This window comes from Schistocerca piceifrons, chromosome 1, assembly GCF_021461385.2.
Source record: "Schistocerca piceifrons isolate TAMUIC-IGC-003096 chromosome 1, iqSchPice1.1, whole genome shotgun sequence".
Taxonomy (NCBI): Eukaryota; Metazoa; Arthropoda; class Insecta; order Orthoptera; family Acrididae; genus Schistocerca; species Schistocerca piceifrons.
In genome coordinates, this window is record NC_060138.1 from 979,306,756 (window position 1) to 979,325,052 (window position 18,297).

The following is an 18,297-nucleotide window of genomic DNA, read 5'->3' on the forward strand; positions in this document are numbered from 1 at the left end:
CACTTCTGTCATGCTCAACAATTCTCTTCAGTCTTCGTTGGTCCCGTTCTTGCAGGATCTTTTTCTGGCCACAGCAATGTCAGAGATTTGATGTTTCGACAAATTCCTGATATTCACGGTACACTCGTGATATGGTCATTGGGGAAATCCCCACTTCATTGCTATCTCAGAGATCCTGTGTCCCATGGCTCGTGTGTCCACTATGACACAACTTTCAAATTCCCTTAAATCGCCTGCCATTGTAGCAGCAGTAACCAATCTAACAACTGTGCCAGACAATTGTTGTCTTATATACCGGTAAGCGTTACCGACTCCAGCACCTTATTGTGCCTGTAAACATATCTCTGTACTTGAATACAGATGCCTATATCAGTTTCTTTGGTGCTTCAGAGTAGCTCATTACTCACACGAAGTGTTGAGTGCTACTGACAGGGGATTTCAAATTGATTCCGTATTTCTAGATTTCCAGAAGTCCTTTGACACTGTACCACACGAACGGCTTGTAGTGAAATTGTATGCTTATGAAATATTGTCTCAGTTATGAGATTGGATTCGTGCTTTCCTGTCAGAGAGGTCACAGTTCACAGTAACTGACGGAAAGGCATAGAGTAAAACAGACGTGATTTCTGGCATTCCCCAAGATAGTGCTATAGGCCATCTGCTGTTCCTTATTTATATAAACAATTTAGGAGACAATCTGAGCAGCCACCTTTGGTTGTTTGCTGATGATGCTATTGTTTATCGTCTAGTAAACTCATTTTAAGATCAAAATAAATTGCAAAATGATTTAGAAAAGGTATCTAAATGGCGAAAAAATGGGCAACTGACCCTAAATAATGAAAAGTGTGATGTCATCCACATGAGTGCTACAAGGAATCCATTAAATTTCAGTTACACGATAAATCAGTCTAATCTAAAGGTCGTAAATTCAACTAAATACCTAGGAATTACAATTACGGACAACTTAAGTTGGAAAGAACACACAGAAAATGTTGTGGGGAAGGCAAACCAAAGACTGCATTTTATTGGCAGAACAAGTAGAAAACAGATCCGCTAAAGAGACTGCCTACACTATGCTTGTCCGTCCTCTTTTGGAGAACTGCTGTGCGATCTGGGATCCTTACCCGCTAGGATTCACAGAGTCCAAAGAAGAGCAGCACATTTTGTATTATCACAAAATCGGGGAGAGTGTGTCACAGACATGATACAGAATTTGAGATGGAAAGGACACCATTAAAAGAAAGGTGTTATCTGTTGCGGCAGAATCTTCTCATGAAATTTCAATCACCAACTTCCTTCTCCACATGCGAAAATATTTTATTGATGCCAATCCACATAAGGAGAAATGATCATCATAATTAAATAAGGGGAAACCAGAGCTCACACAGAAACATATAGGTGTTTGTTTTTTCCACGTGTTGTTTGATATTGGAATAATAGAGAATTATTATAAAGGTGGTTCGATGAACCCTCTGCCAGGCTCTTAAGTGTATCCATGGTGATGTAGATGTAGAGAAGGAGAACAAAAATTTCAAGATTTTAAACATGGCTGCAGCAGCAACTGTTAAAATTCTTCACAACAAAGGATGGCAGCCAAGAACAGTTGCAGGATAGAATTTTTTTATTAAAATTCTTGACCAAGGTTTCGGTACATATAAATATACCTTCATCAGAAGTACATTTCTAAAATTACATCATGCACTGGAGAATAATGAAACAATTATGCCAAAAGGCGTCGTCAGTAATTAAAATATTTTAATTACTGACAACGCCTTTTGGCATAATTGTTTCATTATTCTCCAGTGCATGATGTAATTTTAGAAATGTACTTCTGATGAAGGTATATTTATATGTACCGAAACCTTGGTCAAGAATTTTAATAAAAAAATTCTATCCTGCAACTGTTCTTGGCTGCCATCCTTTGTTGTGAAGAACAAAAATTTAATGATTCTACTTGTCTCTTAGCATTTCTGACTGTACTGTGTGTACAGCCAGCATCAAAATCAGCACCATTTGCCGAGTTATACATGGGTCAGTATATGCTATCCACAAGACGGTTGCCAATTTTGCACACTTACTTTGGATTATAACATGAAATATAGTCATTTGTCACCACACAATATGTTTTTCCACTAATCATGGTCCTATCTCTGGTACTGACCCACACACTATATGAAGTAATGCCTAGCAATTCTCAGAATTAAATGTGGCAGCTTCTTGGCTACATACACCTCCTTTATATTACATATACTGCATAGTGATAGAAACAGACATATTCATATATACAGCATCCAATCTTTAGTCAGAATAAGACGAAGCACTTCTGAAAATACTTTTGAGAAAGAAGCTACTGTCAAGAATTATCAGATCACAAATACTTAATCCGAGTGTTGATAAGCATAAATGACTACATTCCACACAGACTTCATTCCTTGCATTATGGCGAATCCATTCACTGAAATGACCTTCTGTAAATTTCTAATAACTGTTTTGTCTTAAAGTCGCCAGTTGTGATTACAATGAAATCAGACAATGCACAACAAATACTGTGATATTTCAGGGTGTTGTCTGTTGTGTATCTTTAAGAAGTGGCAGATTACAAAAAAAAAAAAACTGTAATGCGGACAAAAGCACATGCACAAGTGAATGACTGAAAGATGTGTGGTGGAGTTGAAATGCAGTGAACGTGATGGAATTTCAGAGATGCATTTCAAATGTATAAGAAGAAAGCAGTGCTGGTTACAGGGATGCAACAGATAAACCACAGGATAGAGATAAAGGAAGGAAAATTACAGTTTAACATCCCACTGAAAATGATGCCATTAAGAGACAGAACAAGCTCATATTGTGTGAAGGGTTAGGAATAATATTGGCTGTGTCCTTTTAAAAGGAACTGCTCCAGTATTTGCCTTAAGTAACTTAGGGAAACCACTAATAACATAAAGCTTGATAGCCAAACAGGAATTTACCGTATTTACTCGAATCTAAGCCGCAGTTTTTTTTCGGTTTTTGTAATCCAAAAAACCGCCTGCGGCTTAGAATCGAGTGCAAAGTTAAGTGGAAGTTCTGAAAAATGTTGGTAGGTGCCGCCACAGCTAACTTCTGTCGTCGAACATATGTAGCGCTACACAGGCATGCTTTGGAGGCACAAAGATAAATACTGGCGCCAAAACCTCTGCGTCAGTAAATAATTGAAAAAAAGGTCGAAGACGAGCTTTTTCTCTGCCCCCAGTTTCGACCACTGCAGTTTCATACATCATCCAACGAAGTAAATAAAAATTCCGTATTGTTCATCTTCGAATATAGCAGCAATTCAATGTACTACGAAAATCCGACTGGCAAGACTGTTTGGGATGTTTATCAATATGCCCAAATCTACGTTCTGAATTTTTTCCTACCTGTGAGAAGAGATGGTTACTAATAGGAACTTTTATGAATTGTGAATCACATGCTGTATTCTCTTCACCATAAGAATAATACGAATATGAACAGTTTGCCATGTATTCTTTCGTGTTTGCTGCTATCTCATTTAAATCCTGTCTGCCTAATAAACTACGAAACTGTGTGAGACAACAGCAAATGCGGAAGAATATACATATCACATCATGTTGATATTCGTATTATTCTTATGCCTAATGGTGATACAGTCAGAAATGAAGCACGGCAATAGACTAGGTTTTTAAATCTATGATGACTAATTTCTGTGCAGAATGTAATGTACAAAAGAGGCGTATGCAAAGATTTTCAAACGGAGAAAAATTTTAGCTAAACTCTCGTTCAGAACATCTTCTATCATTCGCAGTCTATTATTTGATTCTTGTTGATCATTATCAAAGAAAGCAGCAGTGAAGGAACAACAAATAGTCTCGTGCCATTGTTTCGCTAATGAGACAATTTTTATTGTAAGCGGCGGTAGAGCGCACAAAAGCAAGCCAAGCCGCGAGCGGCGACAGGCCGTAAACGCACATTATCAGAATGCGACAAACAATGCACGACACAGTACAATAATGCATTTTCAGCTTAGAGTGGCGTAAACACCTATAACAATGAGAACGGCACTTCTCAGATCAAAGAAAAATAAGCAATCGATTCAAACCAGACGAAGCACGTGAAAAAGGAAGGGTACCCGTATAAACACGGACGGAGCGCCTGACGCATAGCAATGGCTACCTGGTAAAGCTTAACTGCTAAGCTTACGACTCGAACCAAATTACTGTAGCTGTATCGTCATTCATTCGACCTAAATTGTGTCTCATATTACAATGGACCAACTTTGTTTCGATTTGGAGGTGCGCCCTAAAACTTTTCTCTCCATTTGAATTTCGAGTATCAAATTTCAGGTGCGGCTTAGATTCGGGAAATTTTTTTTTCCTTGATTTCGAGTGTCATTTTTCAGGTGCGGCTTAGATTCGAGTCCGGCTTAGATTCGAGTAAATACGGTAAACCAGTGTCCTTCCAAACATCTGTGCTACCTTGCTTAGTCACAGGTGTCAAGGAGGACACACACACACACACACACACACACACACACACACACACACTCTCTCTCTCTCCCCCCCAGACAGAGAGACAAACACACACACACAATTATTGCATGTTCAGGACCTCTTCAGGCGTTGTCTAGCAGACACGATTTTAGCTTGTTTACGGGGTCAAAGATTTTCATGGCTGAATAGCTCACTCCTTCTTGTGCCATACTTATGCTGAGCGATGAATGGTGTAAATAATTTTTTACTTCTGATATTTTATTTATGAATATTGGCATTGTTTTTAAATTGTGATTAACAGCTAACAACAAACTTTGTAAGGGAATAAATGTGTTACTGAGAGGCTGTTGTCAGTACATGCAAATGTTTAAAGAGTTGTTTACAAGAGGTGCTAGAGGGGACATCATATATTATGCACATAACACACTTCTGTACAACAAATGTGTTCTTCCTCACTGATGAATTACACCAGAATATGATGCCATAAATCGGAAATGGAAGACAACATGTTGACATTTTCACCTCCAAAATCTGATATTATCCACAAAGCAAAACTAGCGCAGCTTAGATATTTAAGAAGATTTGACTTCCGTTCTTATCAATATAAATACCTAAGAACTTAAAATATTTTGTTTCAGTTATTGATACTATCCACATGCTTTACTCTTAATGATGTGGTTAGGACAAGTGTAGTACAGAACTGCGTGTATCGTGTTTTGCCTAAGTAAAGTGACAGTCCATTCGCAGAGAGCCATTTTCAGGATGCTATTTACACTGTCAAGTGTGTATCGTCTATTCACTAAACTTGATCACAATAATTGAATTGAAAAAAAAGATAATTATTTCTGCTTCTTTGATATCAGAAAAATGCGCGCAACCACCCCCCTCCCCCTCCTCCAACACACACACACACACACACACACACACACACACACACACACACACACATACACACCTCTGTGCAGTTATTGTTTTATTGTTCCAACTGAACACACCATGCTGGGACTGCAGTTCGTCAGGTAGACTGGGTTGTGGGATTGCGACGAGTGGGGTGTTTAAATGGAGCAAAGAGACAGAAGGCAGGAGCAGGGGTTGGGGTTGGGTGGCTGATAGTTTGGAGGGAGGCAGCAGGTGCATGGGATAAGAATGTAGGAGGAAGAAGAGGCAACAGATGCACGGGATAGGAATGCAAAATACGGACACCACCATTGGCACACGATGACAATGACATGGAGAAGTGGATTGGGAGAGGGTGACAGGACAATGGAAACGGAGGTTATTGGACAAAGGGTGAGAGGCCTGTGTGCTAGTGGACATTGAAACCAGGAGGATTACAGGAACAAATGAGGTGTTGCAATGGTAACTCCCATCAATATAGTTCAGAAAAGCCAGTGCTAGGGGAAGGATCCAGATGGCAAAGGTTGTGAAACACCCACTGAACTCAAACATGTTGTGCTTAGCAGTGTGTTCTTCAACTAGGTGTTCAACCCTGCTGCTGGCCACAGTTCATTAATGGTCATTCATTATGGTGGACAGTTGGCTGTGGTCATACCCACAAAAAAATCTGTCCGGAAATTGCAATAGAGCTGATATATGACATGGCTACTTTCACAGGTGGCCCTGCCTGTGATGGGATGGGATAAGCCTGCAACAGGAGTAGAGCAGGATGTGCTGGGTGGGAGAATCAGACAAGTCTTGCACCTGTGTCTTCCACATGAAAATAACCCCTGCCGTAAGGGCTTAGGAAAGAAAATGACATAGGAAGGGACCAGGATGTTGTGTAAGCTGGGTGGGTGACAGAATATCCCTTTAGGAGAGATGGGATGCATTGTGGGAAGGAAGTCCCTCATTTCCAGGGAAGACGATAGACAAGTGAAGCCCTGGCAAAGGACATGGTTTGGTTGCTACAGTCTGAGATAATACTGAGTGATGTCGGGATGTTCCTTTGCAGCTGGTTCAAGGGGAATGGTAGAAGTCTCCAGGATAGGTTTGAGGGTAGTACTTGTTTGAGAAGGCCTTTGTGAGACCTTCAGTGCCCTGGGTAAGAGAATTCTCATCACTGCAAATACACAGTCCACGGGTGACCAGATTATGTGGAAGTGATTTTTGATGTGGAAGAGATGACAGCTGTCAAAATACAACTTCTTTTGATGTTTAGTGGGCCTGATATGGACAGAGGTACGGATGGAGTATGGACGGAGCCATCAGAGAGATGGAGGTCAATGTCCAGCAAGGCAGAACATCACATCATAGATCAGGCATAATAATCATCGCTGTGGTACACTCATAGTGATTATGCTCTATTCCGAAGATGCTGTTTTGTTGTGCACACTCCATGAGGTCCTTAATGCAATTCTCTGCATCCTTTTAGTTAGTTAAGATGAAAAACAATTGCCAGCAAGAGTTCTGATATCATCATATTTAAGCTGCTCCAGGAGAATACTGCAATCTGCACAATCGAATGATTTTGACAATCCACATAAAATACCAGTTGGCAATATCTTCTGCAGTACCTTTGAGGATGATATAAACTGTGACACTGATCATTAATTATTAATATCTGTCTTACTATCTTTCTTGTAAGGGGGTCTGACAACAGAATATTTCAGTGTGTCAGGAAATATCCCTTTTGATAGTATGTATTGCATATGAAAACTGAATACATTGCATGTATGTGAAGAATAGGTTTGTAATATTTTAGCTGAAATATCATTAACTTCGTGAGAGTTTTAGGATTTGAGGGAGCTAATTATACTCTTAATTTCTTTGGCAGAGCATAGAGTAACAGCATGTGGTAATAGCACTGCCTTTTGCATGTATTCTGTTACTTTAGCCCCTTGTCAATTTTAAGAACTACTCCTAGAAAGTGATTACTAAATACATTGGCTAGCTGAATGTTATGATTTATTATTTGTCTCTTTTTCTTCACTGACCAAGTCCCCAAGCTCCTTAACTGATTTCACACTTTCCTTTTTAACAATTGCCCACATTGATTTAATTTTATTATCTGAATAATTAATTCTACACAAGATTTTCTTCTAATTTTTAATCACTTGCCTTATGAGAGTACAGTATTTTTTTATAATATGAGATCAGACCTGTTTCTTTGTTTGTGTTAGGCATTTCATGTCATTTTCTTTTCCTTGTACATGATATTTTGATTTCTTTGGTAATTCAAAATTTTTTCATGACTTATTAGTGGCATAATTTATTGTTATTGGAAACAGCCATTCAAAATCAATACAAATCCATCTATAAATACATTAAATCTGGAATTAACATCTGCCCATCCCTACAGTTATCTTCCTGTAAGGTTGCCTCGAAACTTTCTGTTATTTGTTAAGCAATTACTCTTTTCTCCATGTCCCCACTTAGGTGTAATCAGGAATGTTATTTAATATGGTTACTGCATCATGTTCAGAGATGCCATTCACTACTGGATCAACATTTATGTAATTTAACACTAATTGAATTTTCCACCTTTGCTTGGCAGAACACAACATAGTATTAAATAGAAGAAACTTCCGAATGTTCTGTAAAATTATATTTATTTGGTCACAAACTGACTTCCAGCTTCTTAGGCCATGTGTTGCACAAGCATTTTCGGAACTGATGAATGATGATTGTCAATATAAAAAGTTTATTTTTGTAATGAATTACATACACTACTGTTTGACTATATGTTTGGTTTATGCACATGCATCATGAGATGGATGGACACAGCATATCTACCGGTCGGGAAGATGATAAATGTAGTATCACGTTTGTGGTACCTGCTAGTCAAGAAGTTTATTCCATGTTGTCGCTTCCTTCCCTGGAGATATGGTGTGCTCCATAGAGGAAGAGTGGCTGTGACAAGCCTATGACATCATAGGGACAAGAGAAAACTTTTATGTGGATACAGTCAACTGAAATCTGTTAAATGAGATTTTTGGACTTTGTCCTTATGAATGTTTTCAAATGTTCCAAATACTGTAACAGCTTTGTAATACACAGTCAAGAGTACAATATAAGAGACGTGGTTAATGAGAAGCCTCGCATTTATTTCGAGAGCTGGATGTCAGATTTGTACTCTTAACTTCCAGCAGTAACTGCAGCACTTTGAGAAAAGAAGTTCAATCAGAACAGTTTGGTGAGTGTGCTAAAATAAGGGTGAGCAATATTAAATAACAGGAAGTCTTATCCCCTGTTCAGATTTTACTTCACCACCCGATATCACAGTCAAGAACCAGTGGGACATTGCAACCTGAAACTGGTTCATAACCAAAGAAATATACTTTAACAGAATATTAGGAAGTGTTTTTCTTACTTAATATTACTGATGTCATTAACTATATGTTCATCTATAAACGTGTTGTCCATTTGCAGCCATAATGTTATTCACTGATGGGTCTTCCTGCAGGCATTACAAGCAGTCACAGACTATGGGCGACTGAAGTTCCGAACTGATGAAACTACTCCCAACATGTCCATGCAACAACAATTTGTCTGCATTATTGTCTAACCTTGAAGACACATTTATTCCACCAATATCATCAATGAAACATGACCTAATCAACAGTCTGAATGCCCAATCAAACTGTGAAGTTCTAGTTGAGTGCAAAAAGATACTCATCTACACCAAAGAAATTTACACAGCCATACCGACCATAACCACCAAGAGTGGACAAGGAGAATTCGGAGTCAACTGCCATGAACAGCCACAACCCATCCATAAAGGTAGGTGTATAGGTACAGCTAAAGCAGTCCAAGAAGGTAAGCTCAGTCATCCTCCCATCACACAGTACTTCAGTCAGTTGTCAGAGGAGACTCGGTGTTCCCTTCTATCTAATATTAGGAACTGATGAGCCCTTGGATTGGGAAAGAAAGCATGTCACACTATAGATATGCTGAATGGCCAACGGTAGATTGAAGCTGACGAGGCTGAATTGGTGAAGACTGCTTTTCATGAAAACTGAAGTACTCTATGAGTTACATTGTTTGATCTGTGCACTGCTATAGCCATCTTTGAACACAAGATGGACAACTCGTTTTGATATCTTACATGGACAATATGTCTTTGGTGCTTAGATGAAGTTATTGCCTTCCTGAACATATTTGAAGAGTATCTAAGTCATCTGATAACTACACTGATAGGTGTCATAGATGCAGGTCTTTGCTTGAATTTGAGAAATGTCTCTTCACCGCCCAGAATAAACATCTTGCTGTACCTAGTTAAAAGAAATGGAGTTCCTCCCGATCCAGGCAAAGTAGCAGCCATAACATATTTTCCAATTTCTCAGTACATGTGTGATGAGAGGCTCCCTCAGAACAAGTTGTTACTACAGACACGTCATGAAGGATTTCAGTTGTACAGCACAATTACAAGAAATTCAGTAAGGGACAAACCACATTTCCTTGGGGTAAAGGGGCAAGCAACGTCTTTGTGTTTCCTCGATGAGGTGCTGACATCTTCACTAGTTTTAGCGCTTCTCGACAAGAATGCCAAAATGGAACAACACACTGATATGTGACAGGTGCTGTTCTGGTGCAAATCCAAGAAGGTGCCATTAAAAGAGTGAATAAGATGCCATTAAAAGAGTGAAAACAAAAATGTGCATATGCACACACACACACACACACACACACACACACACACACACACACACACAAAATACTCTTCTACTCTGATTAAAATTACTCTATGAGTGAGAGAGAGTGCCTTGTCATCGTTTGGACCATAGATAAGTTCCAATTTTATTTTACAACAGGCCACCCTCTATTGTGACTGACCACCATTAATTAAGCTGGCAGAGAACCAAGAAGGATCACGATGATTGGTAACATGGGTACTGATTGATACTTCAATAATACAATATCATATGAGTATAAAAAATGGATCCAAACACAAGGATGCCAAGTGCCTTTAGCAGAAACCATCTGAGGAGCAACCATCTGAGGAGCACCGGAAAAGTCAGATCGACAGATGGAACAAACATTGTATAAAATAAATTGTGACCCAATGGGAAGAATATTGTCAAATTGACACTCAACATTCCAGTTCATTACCATCAGACATACTGAAATATTTTCTTGACCAAACTTCTACTAATCTGCCAGACATTATGTAAGCCGCTGTACAGAATTTCAACATTGGAACCATGTGCCTCAGTTACTTCCAGAACATCTAGTACCAATTCCTCCAGCAGTAGCCCCATTTCACAGAAATGTAATTGAAGTGTCAATGGAAATCAATGGATAATGGTGTATACTCATTATCTCACCCACTCAGCTGTCACCAAGGGTTTACTAATGGCTGAAACTCTGGAAATCACCATGTTTCTTGTACAAGACATAATTCTCAAGCACAGTGCCCAAGCCCACATGCAATGATATCTTACTGTGTAGAAGCGTTTCAGTCAAGATTGGTATCAGAAGTATTTTCAAAGCAACATTCTCTACAAATGTCAACCACCTGCAAATGAACGGCCTCAGTGAACATTTTAATAAGATGTTGGCAGATTGCTCTCTTGATGTATGTTATCACTGAACAGGGAGACTGCTTGTTCTGACATACGCACACAATACATGCAATAGACTACAGGTTTCGTGTAATTTTTACTGATAGAAAGTCACGGAGCTGAAACAATGAGTGGATACTTTGTATTTATTTCAGCCTGACAATGGTCAGGATGATTATATCTAAAAGCTCATCACTGGAACTGAAGAAATAAACAGCTGGCATGCATACGGAGCTAGGACACTGACTCTGCACTTTGTAATGCCAAAAACTAATCTGTAACCTATGACATAGGTGATCTGATAAGGATTCTTATAACTGTGTGGAACGGTGGTTCATGCCAAATCCTATATTGTTTGTCAGACATTACCAATGAAGTGAAGACATCTACGCCCTTCACGTTAAGTCATATCATAGTCCTGACGCACAGATTAATGATATGGGCTTCTGATACAAGGAACATGAAGACCTGCTTAACCTGTCCAATGAATACAAAGCCTTAATGGAGATAATTCTGTTTAAGTGTTGCAGTGACCATGAGGACGTTGTAATGGTACTTTAATTACGTAACCATTACGGCACCTCACCTGAACCTCTCGATACGAGTAATATTCTACTGTGTTTCTTTAAAGTAGTTGACATATTTCTGAGACAACATTCAGATTTGATTTCATTAATGTAGAAGTACTTCGATTCATCGATATGTTTATATTGCAATGATATTATTCTTGTGTGTATTTTTTTCTTTTGTCACTATGATCTTTGATGTACTTGTAACTCTGATTTTTGGGCGCGTAAGCGATTACTAGTTAGTTAGATTTAGAGAGTCGGACCTTGAGAAAGTCAAGTCTCGGACGTCATGTTGGAAAGACGCATATTGTAGCCGGTTTATAAAATGTGAACTTTAACAGTGAGGAAGACGTTTTCAAGTATGTTTTGCATTGTGAAGTGATGTTTTGTGTGTTACGCGATATTGCAGCAAAAGTAATAAAAAAGAAGTGTAACTTAAATTCGGAGTGCTGATTACTTTTTTACATCACCACTGTCTTGCAAAAGGGTAATCTTCAAGAATGGTTTGTGAAGCGCATCTACAAAACTTTTGAATATCGCAGAATAAAACCTAGGCCTCTTTGCATCCGAGCTTGGAATCACCACCACCTAGATTTTCGATGATTGAGCCATGATTTTACAACGAGACCAGAGTGGGAAACACGAAAAGATGAGTGCCTAGTTTATTTATTATTACATGAAATGACTTTATTAACTGTGTTCTAATGACACCTGCCACATAATAACTTTGTTGTTGCCCGAAAATGCAGTATTTAGCAGCGTGAGCAACACCACAATCATTATTAAATTTTGACCTTTGTTGTGGTAGGGTTGTTAGAATGTGTCACGTTTAGAATACGAACATTTACTCATACATAGGACCACAGACTATGTCCAGATCCGGGAACATATAGTCCACTCCAAAACAGTAAGTCACTGTTTTGCAAGGAGGGGAGCAATGTCACATAGTGTGGAAGGAAGGGAGGAAGGAAGAAAGATTAGAATTTAATGTCTCACTGACAGTGGGGTCACTAGAGATGGAGTACAAGCTTAGATCATGAAAAGATGGGGAAGGAAACTAGCCATGCCCTTCCAAAGGAACCACACCAGTATTTGCCCTGGGCAATTTAGGAAAATTACAGAAAACCTAGTTCTAGATGGCCGGATGGGGAATGGAACCGTCATCCTCCCAAGTGCGAATCCAGCGTGCTAACTACTACAACACAATGCTTAATCACATCTTGTACAGTGTCTGTCATGGTTTAGCAATTATAGTTACTTGCTGGTAAAATGAAGGCCTCCGGTTTGATTCCTGCCTCTTGCAGTTAATTATCATTTAACATTCCTAGTTTCTGTAAGCTTCTGGTACCTGCTTATTTATGGGCATAACATGGAACACAATGTGGGATCCTACAAAAGATTGATACTGAGCCCAATCTTGTTTTCCAGCTGTCTAAATAATTTTGTAACAGTTTTGAAGGGCAGTTCAAAAACTGTAATGTTTGCTGATTGACAAAAACCTACTAATTAAGAATCTGAACTTAACCTTGGGAGAGGCAACTTAGACGATATGTAAAAAGGCCTACAACTGGTTTAAAGGTGTTGCTATTGTTGTTGTTGCCTTCAGTTCAAAGACTGGGTTGATGCAGCTCTCTATGCTATGCTATTCTGTGAAAGCCTCTTCAGCTCTAAGTAACTACTGCAACCTACTTCCTTCTGAACCTGCTTCTGTATTCATCTCTTGGTCTCCCTCTACAATTTGTACCCACCATGTCTTCCTCCAGTATTAAATTGGTGATCCCTTGATATCTCAGAATGTGCCCTGCCAACAGATCCCTTCTTCTACTCAGGTTGTGACACAAATTTTATTTTCTCCCCAGTTCCATTCAGTACCTCCTCATTAGTCACAGCTACAGATCTAACCTTCTGTATTCTTCTGTAGCACCACATTTCAAAAGCTTCTATACCTCTCTTGTCTAAACTGTTTATTGCCCATGTTTCACTTTTACACATGGCTACACTCCAGACAAATACTTTCAGAAAAGACTTCATAACACTTAAATCTACATTTGATGTTAACAAACTTCTATTCTTGAGAAACGCTTTTCTTGCCATTGCCAGTATAAATTTCATATCCTCTCTACTTCGGCTATCATCAGTTATTTTGCTGCCCAAACAGCCTCTTTAATTTGATTACATTCCATTATCCTCACTTTGCTTTTGTTGATATTCATTTTATATCCTCATTTTGCTTTTGTTGATATACATTTTATATCCTCCTTTCAAGATACTATCTATTCCGTTCAACTGCTCTTCAAAGTCCCTTGCTGTCTCTGACATAATTATGTCATCAGCAAACCTCAAAGGTTTTATTTCTTCTCCCTGGATTTTAATTCCTACTACAAATTTTTCTTTTGTTTCCTTTACTGCTTGCTCAATCTGCAAATTGAACAACATAATGGATAGACTACAGTACCGTATCACACCATTCTCTACCACTGCTTCCCTTTCATGCCCCTCGACTCTAATTACTGCAACCTGGTTTCTGTACAAGTTGTAAATAGCCTTTTGCTCCCTGTATTTTCCCCTTGCTGCCATCAGGATTTCAAAGAGAGTATTCCATCAATCCCAAAGAAAGCAGGTGTTGACAGATGTGAAAATTACCGAACTATTAGTTTAATAAGTCACGGCTGCAAAATACTAACGCGAATTCTTTACAGACGAATGGAAAAACTAGTAGAAGCCAATCTTGGAGAAGATCAGTTTGGATTCCGTAGAAATATTGGAACACGTGAGGCAATACTGGCCTTATGACTTATCTTAGAAGAAAGATTAAGGAAAGGCAAAGCTACATTTCTAGCATTTGTAGACTTAGAGAAAGCTTTTGGCAATGTTGACTGGAATACTCTCTTTCAAATTCTAAAGGTGGCAGGGGTAAAATACAGAGAGCGAAAGTCTATTTACAATTTATACAGAAACCAGATGGCAGTTATAAGAATTGAGGTGTATGAAAGGGAAGCAGTGGTTGGGAAGGGAGTGAGACAGGGTTGTAGCCTCTCCCCAATGTTATTCAATCTGTATATTGAGCAAGCAGTGAAGGAAACAAAAGAAAAATTTGGAGTAGGTATTAAAATCCATGGAGAAGAAATAAAAACCTTGAGGTTCGCCGATGACATTGTAATTCTGTCAGAGACAGCAAAGGACTTGGAATAGCAGTTGAACGGAATGGACATTGTCTTGAAAGGAGGATATAAGATGAACATCAACAAAAGCAAAACGAGGATAATGGAATGTAGTCGAATTAAGTCGGGTGATGCTGAGGGCATTGGATTAGGAAATGAGACACTTAAAGCAGTAAAGGAGTTTTGCTATTTGCGGAGCAAAATAACTGATGATGGTCAAAGTAGAGACGATATAAAATGTAGACTGTCAATGGCAAGGAAAGCGTTTCTGAAGAAGAGAAATTTGTTAACATCGAGTATAGATTTAAGTGTTAGGAAGTCGTTTCTGAAAGTATTTGTATGACGTGTAGCCAAGTATGGAAGTGAAACATGGACGATAAATAGTTTGGACAAGAAGAGAATAGAAGCTTTCGAAATGTGGTGCTACAGAAGAATGCTGAAGATTAAATGGGTAGATCACATAACTAATGAGGAGGTATTGAATAGAATTGGGGAGAAGAGGAGTTTGTGGCACAACTTGACAAGAAGAAGGGACTGGTTGGTAGGACATGTTCTGAGGCATCAAGGGATCACAAATTTAGCATTAGAGGGCAGCGTGGAGGGTAAAAATCATAGAGGGAGACCAAGAGATGAATACACTAAGCAGATTCAGAAGGATGTAGGTTGCAGTAAGTACTGGGAGATGAAGAAGCTTGCACAGGATAGAGTAGCATGGAGAGCTGCATCAAACCAGTCTCAGGACTGAAGACCACAACAACAACATAATAAATGAACTACTACTGCACAATCATAACATGAGAGACAAATACAGTTTTTGAGTGGACCTTGTCTGCCATTCTGAATCAAGGTGTGTACTCTCGTGAGAAGACATTCAAAAAGCTCCCAGTTCACCTTTTACACAAAGTGTCTGGATTCTTGAATTCAGGGATTCAAAAATTTTGTTATCTACATAAGTAGATGTTCATTGTAAAGCTACATGACAAGTGGTAATGTACCCTAAACAGGACTACGTATTTACAAATGCAGTTAAGTATTTTCTTTGCAAAATACCATTGTGATCAAGTACATATTAAACCACCAATAGCAGGTACAGAACAGTTATACAGTTTAAATGAGGAGACACCTATTTTCAAAGCAATAGCTTTCTTTCTAATTTAACTGATTAAATCCAGTTAGTATTATATTTAGTAGTGTAATTTTGTATGACTGTTAATAAAAGGTACAGATTAAGTTTCTGTGATTAGTCTTTTGTCCATGTATACCTTGACTAATTCCACATTATGGAAGGTTATCCTTCCTGATGGATCTACAGAACACAATGGATAAATAATGGAAAAAATATTGATGTGTGTACAAACAAGAACACATTCTGTTGAGATAGACTGTTCAGCTCCACGTGTTCTTTCATGTGCACTCAGTAAACAGCATTTCTGGTGAAGTGTTAATACTTGACATATCTGCTCTCATAACTGGTATTTGATTCTGGATAATATAAAATGATATTTCCTAAGAAATTTCAGTAATTCCGATAGAAACCAATGGGAGTACTACTTGTGATTGTTATGGATAACAAAAGGTCAGATGTGTTGACAGTAGTTGATATTTTGTGACAGGCTGAAGCATAGAGAAAATTGCTTTTGTGGTCAGAAATATACAATGCATCTGCTTCTACAAATGATGAAGAGTACCTAGCAAAGCAACTTTATAAACACGTAAGATATTTGCCATCACAAAAGCGAATAATGCACGTGTTCAAGAAGTAGCGACAAGTGTTCACAAGTGTGCTGTTACGTGAAGTAGATAAATATCATGCTTTGCAACAGAGAAAACCAAAATTTATTTTTTCAGAAAGTCTTTTGCAAGATGGGTGCTCAAAAACATACCATTTGGTCGTAAGCAGATATTCCTACTGGTCTGAAAATGAACCAGAATTAATGTACAATATGTTCTACAAACTTCTCAATGTGTAACAAGCATTCTGGTTTCTCTTCATCCCAGCACAATGAGCCATCAAATTTGTAAGTGACAAATGAACTATGCCTGACCCATTTTTAGTTATTAGGTAATGACTGTGGCAATTCTTTCAATATTATATGTTCCTTTCAAACAACTAGAAAAATATATAGAAAAAATAAGAACACATTACCTTCTTTCCAGGAGTACTCCTTCATAGTCTGCAGTACTACAATAAATAACAGCACAAATAAATGGAAACGTTCACGGACATCACTACATGACACTTGGAACAGATTATTTTTATCAAATTTCTTGAAGACACTTCCCTTCAATTCAACAAACTGAAAAAAAATTGTTTAAGTAAGACACAAAAATTTTTTTCAGCTTAGATTTAACACCACTTTCACTTAATGGTACACTGTTCTATGGTTAACAGTAAAACAAAATTTCATTTCATTATGGCACATAACTGAAGACAGAACCATTACCATTTACCATTTCCAATTTTGGCTGTGAACTACCCGTCAATTTTAGTCATAAAATTATCAGTTAATAATGAATTGCACTTACATTATTTGACATCATAATTGTTAATAGAGCTTTATTGTTGGAGTTTATAGCTACATTGAGAGTTGTAGCTTGAAACAGCACAAGTAAGCTGTGTAATACTGTTATAAGTCAAGGAGTAACAACACAAAAATTTTCCCTAACAGTTTCTCTCCACAGATACAAATATAAATGTTACAACATATACTCTTTTTTTAATTTTTTTGCAACTTTTCTGAAGAGTTTATCAAGAAATTAAAACACTTCACTTGACGATTGTACATACTGGAGGTGAAAGCATTCATCATATGTTCTATGCCCCTTGAGTGCTGATGATAAACCAGGTGCAGTTGAGAATTAGCAGCACTAATAAACTCAACACTAGGAAATAAAGGAGAAGAGAAGGAATAAAAATTAAGATTTTACATACCACTGACAACAAGGACATCAAGCAGAGCAAAAGTTGGACAACAATATGCAAGAACTTGCCAATGGACTTTTTAAAGAAAACTTCTCAAACATCCACAAAGAAATTCACGAAAACTATGGAAATTTTAAATTATTACAGCTGTAAAGGAATTTGAGCCCTGCTCCTCTAAAATGTGAATCAAATATCTCATCCACTGTGCTGCCTCAGTCAGTACAAACAACTACCAAATCAGATGGATCTAATACACACTAAAACACTAAATTGTTAGAATCTTTACTTTTATGTTCATAATTATCGTAATAAAGGAAAACCGTTTAAGGGTTCAGTGTAAACTATTATGCCATGGTATTTTCAAAATGTCTTTTTTATAGAAACTCTTTATAATACATTTTCAGGATAATCCTCATCTATTGCTCAATTTCAGTTACACATTTTTAATTAGATTATATGTTTTGATCGCTCACGATTATCTTCAGAGCTAAGTAATTGTGTCAGCAACCTGTCTTATCTGCTTTAAGAAGAGCAGTACTCTGATATATGGTTCTGAGCACATAAGACAGGTGGTTGATGCAACTACTGACCCCCATATGAACTTGAAGCCTTTAGTTATGGTATGCACAAAGATGTGGTGTTGTCATGAGAACCAAT

At 38.1% G+C, this 18,297-nt stretch overlaps 1 protein-coding gene across 1 annotated transcript in view; it reads right to left on the reverse strand.

Moving 5' to 3' along the window:
- The window catches only part of LOC124774884 (protein TAPT1 homolog), a 146,689-nt gene that overhangs the window by 53,527 nt on the left and 74,865 nt on the right, over nucleotides 1–18,297 (reverse strand). Inside the window, exons 6-7 of the mRNA XM_047249574.1 lie at nucleotides 17,244–17,341; nucleotides 16,864–17,014 (exon numbers count right to left, since the gene is read on the reverse strand). Coding sequence (XP_047105530.1) covers nucleotides 16,864–17,014; nucleotides 17,244–17,341 — 249 coding nt within the window. The remainder of the gene's footprint in view (nucleotides 1–16,863; nucleotides 17,015–17,243; nucleotides 17,342–18,297) is intronic.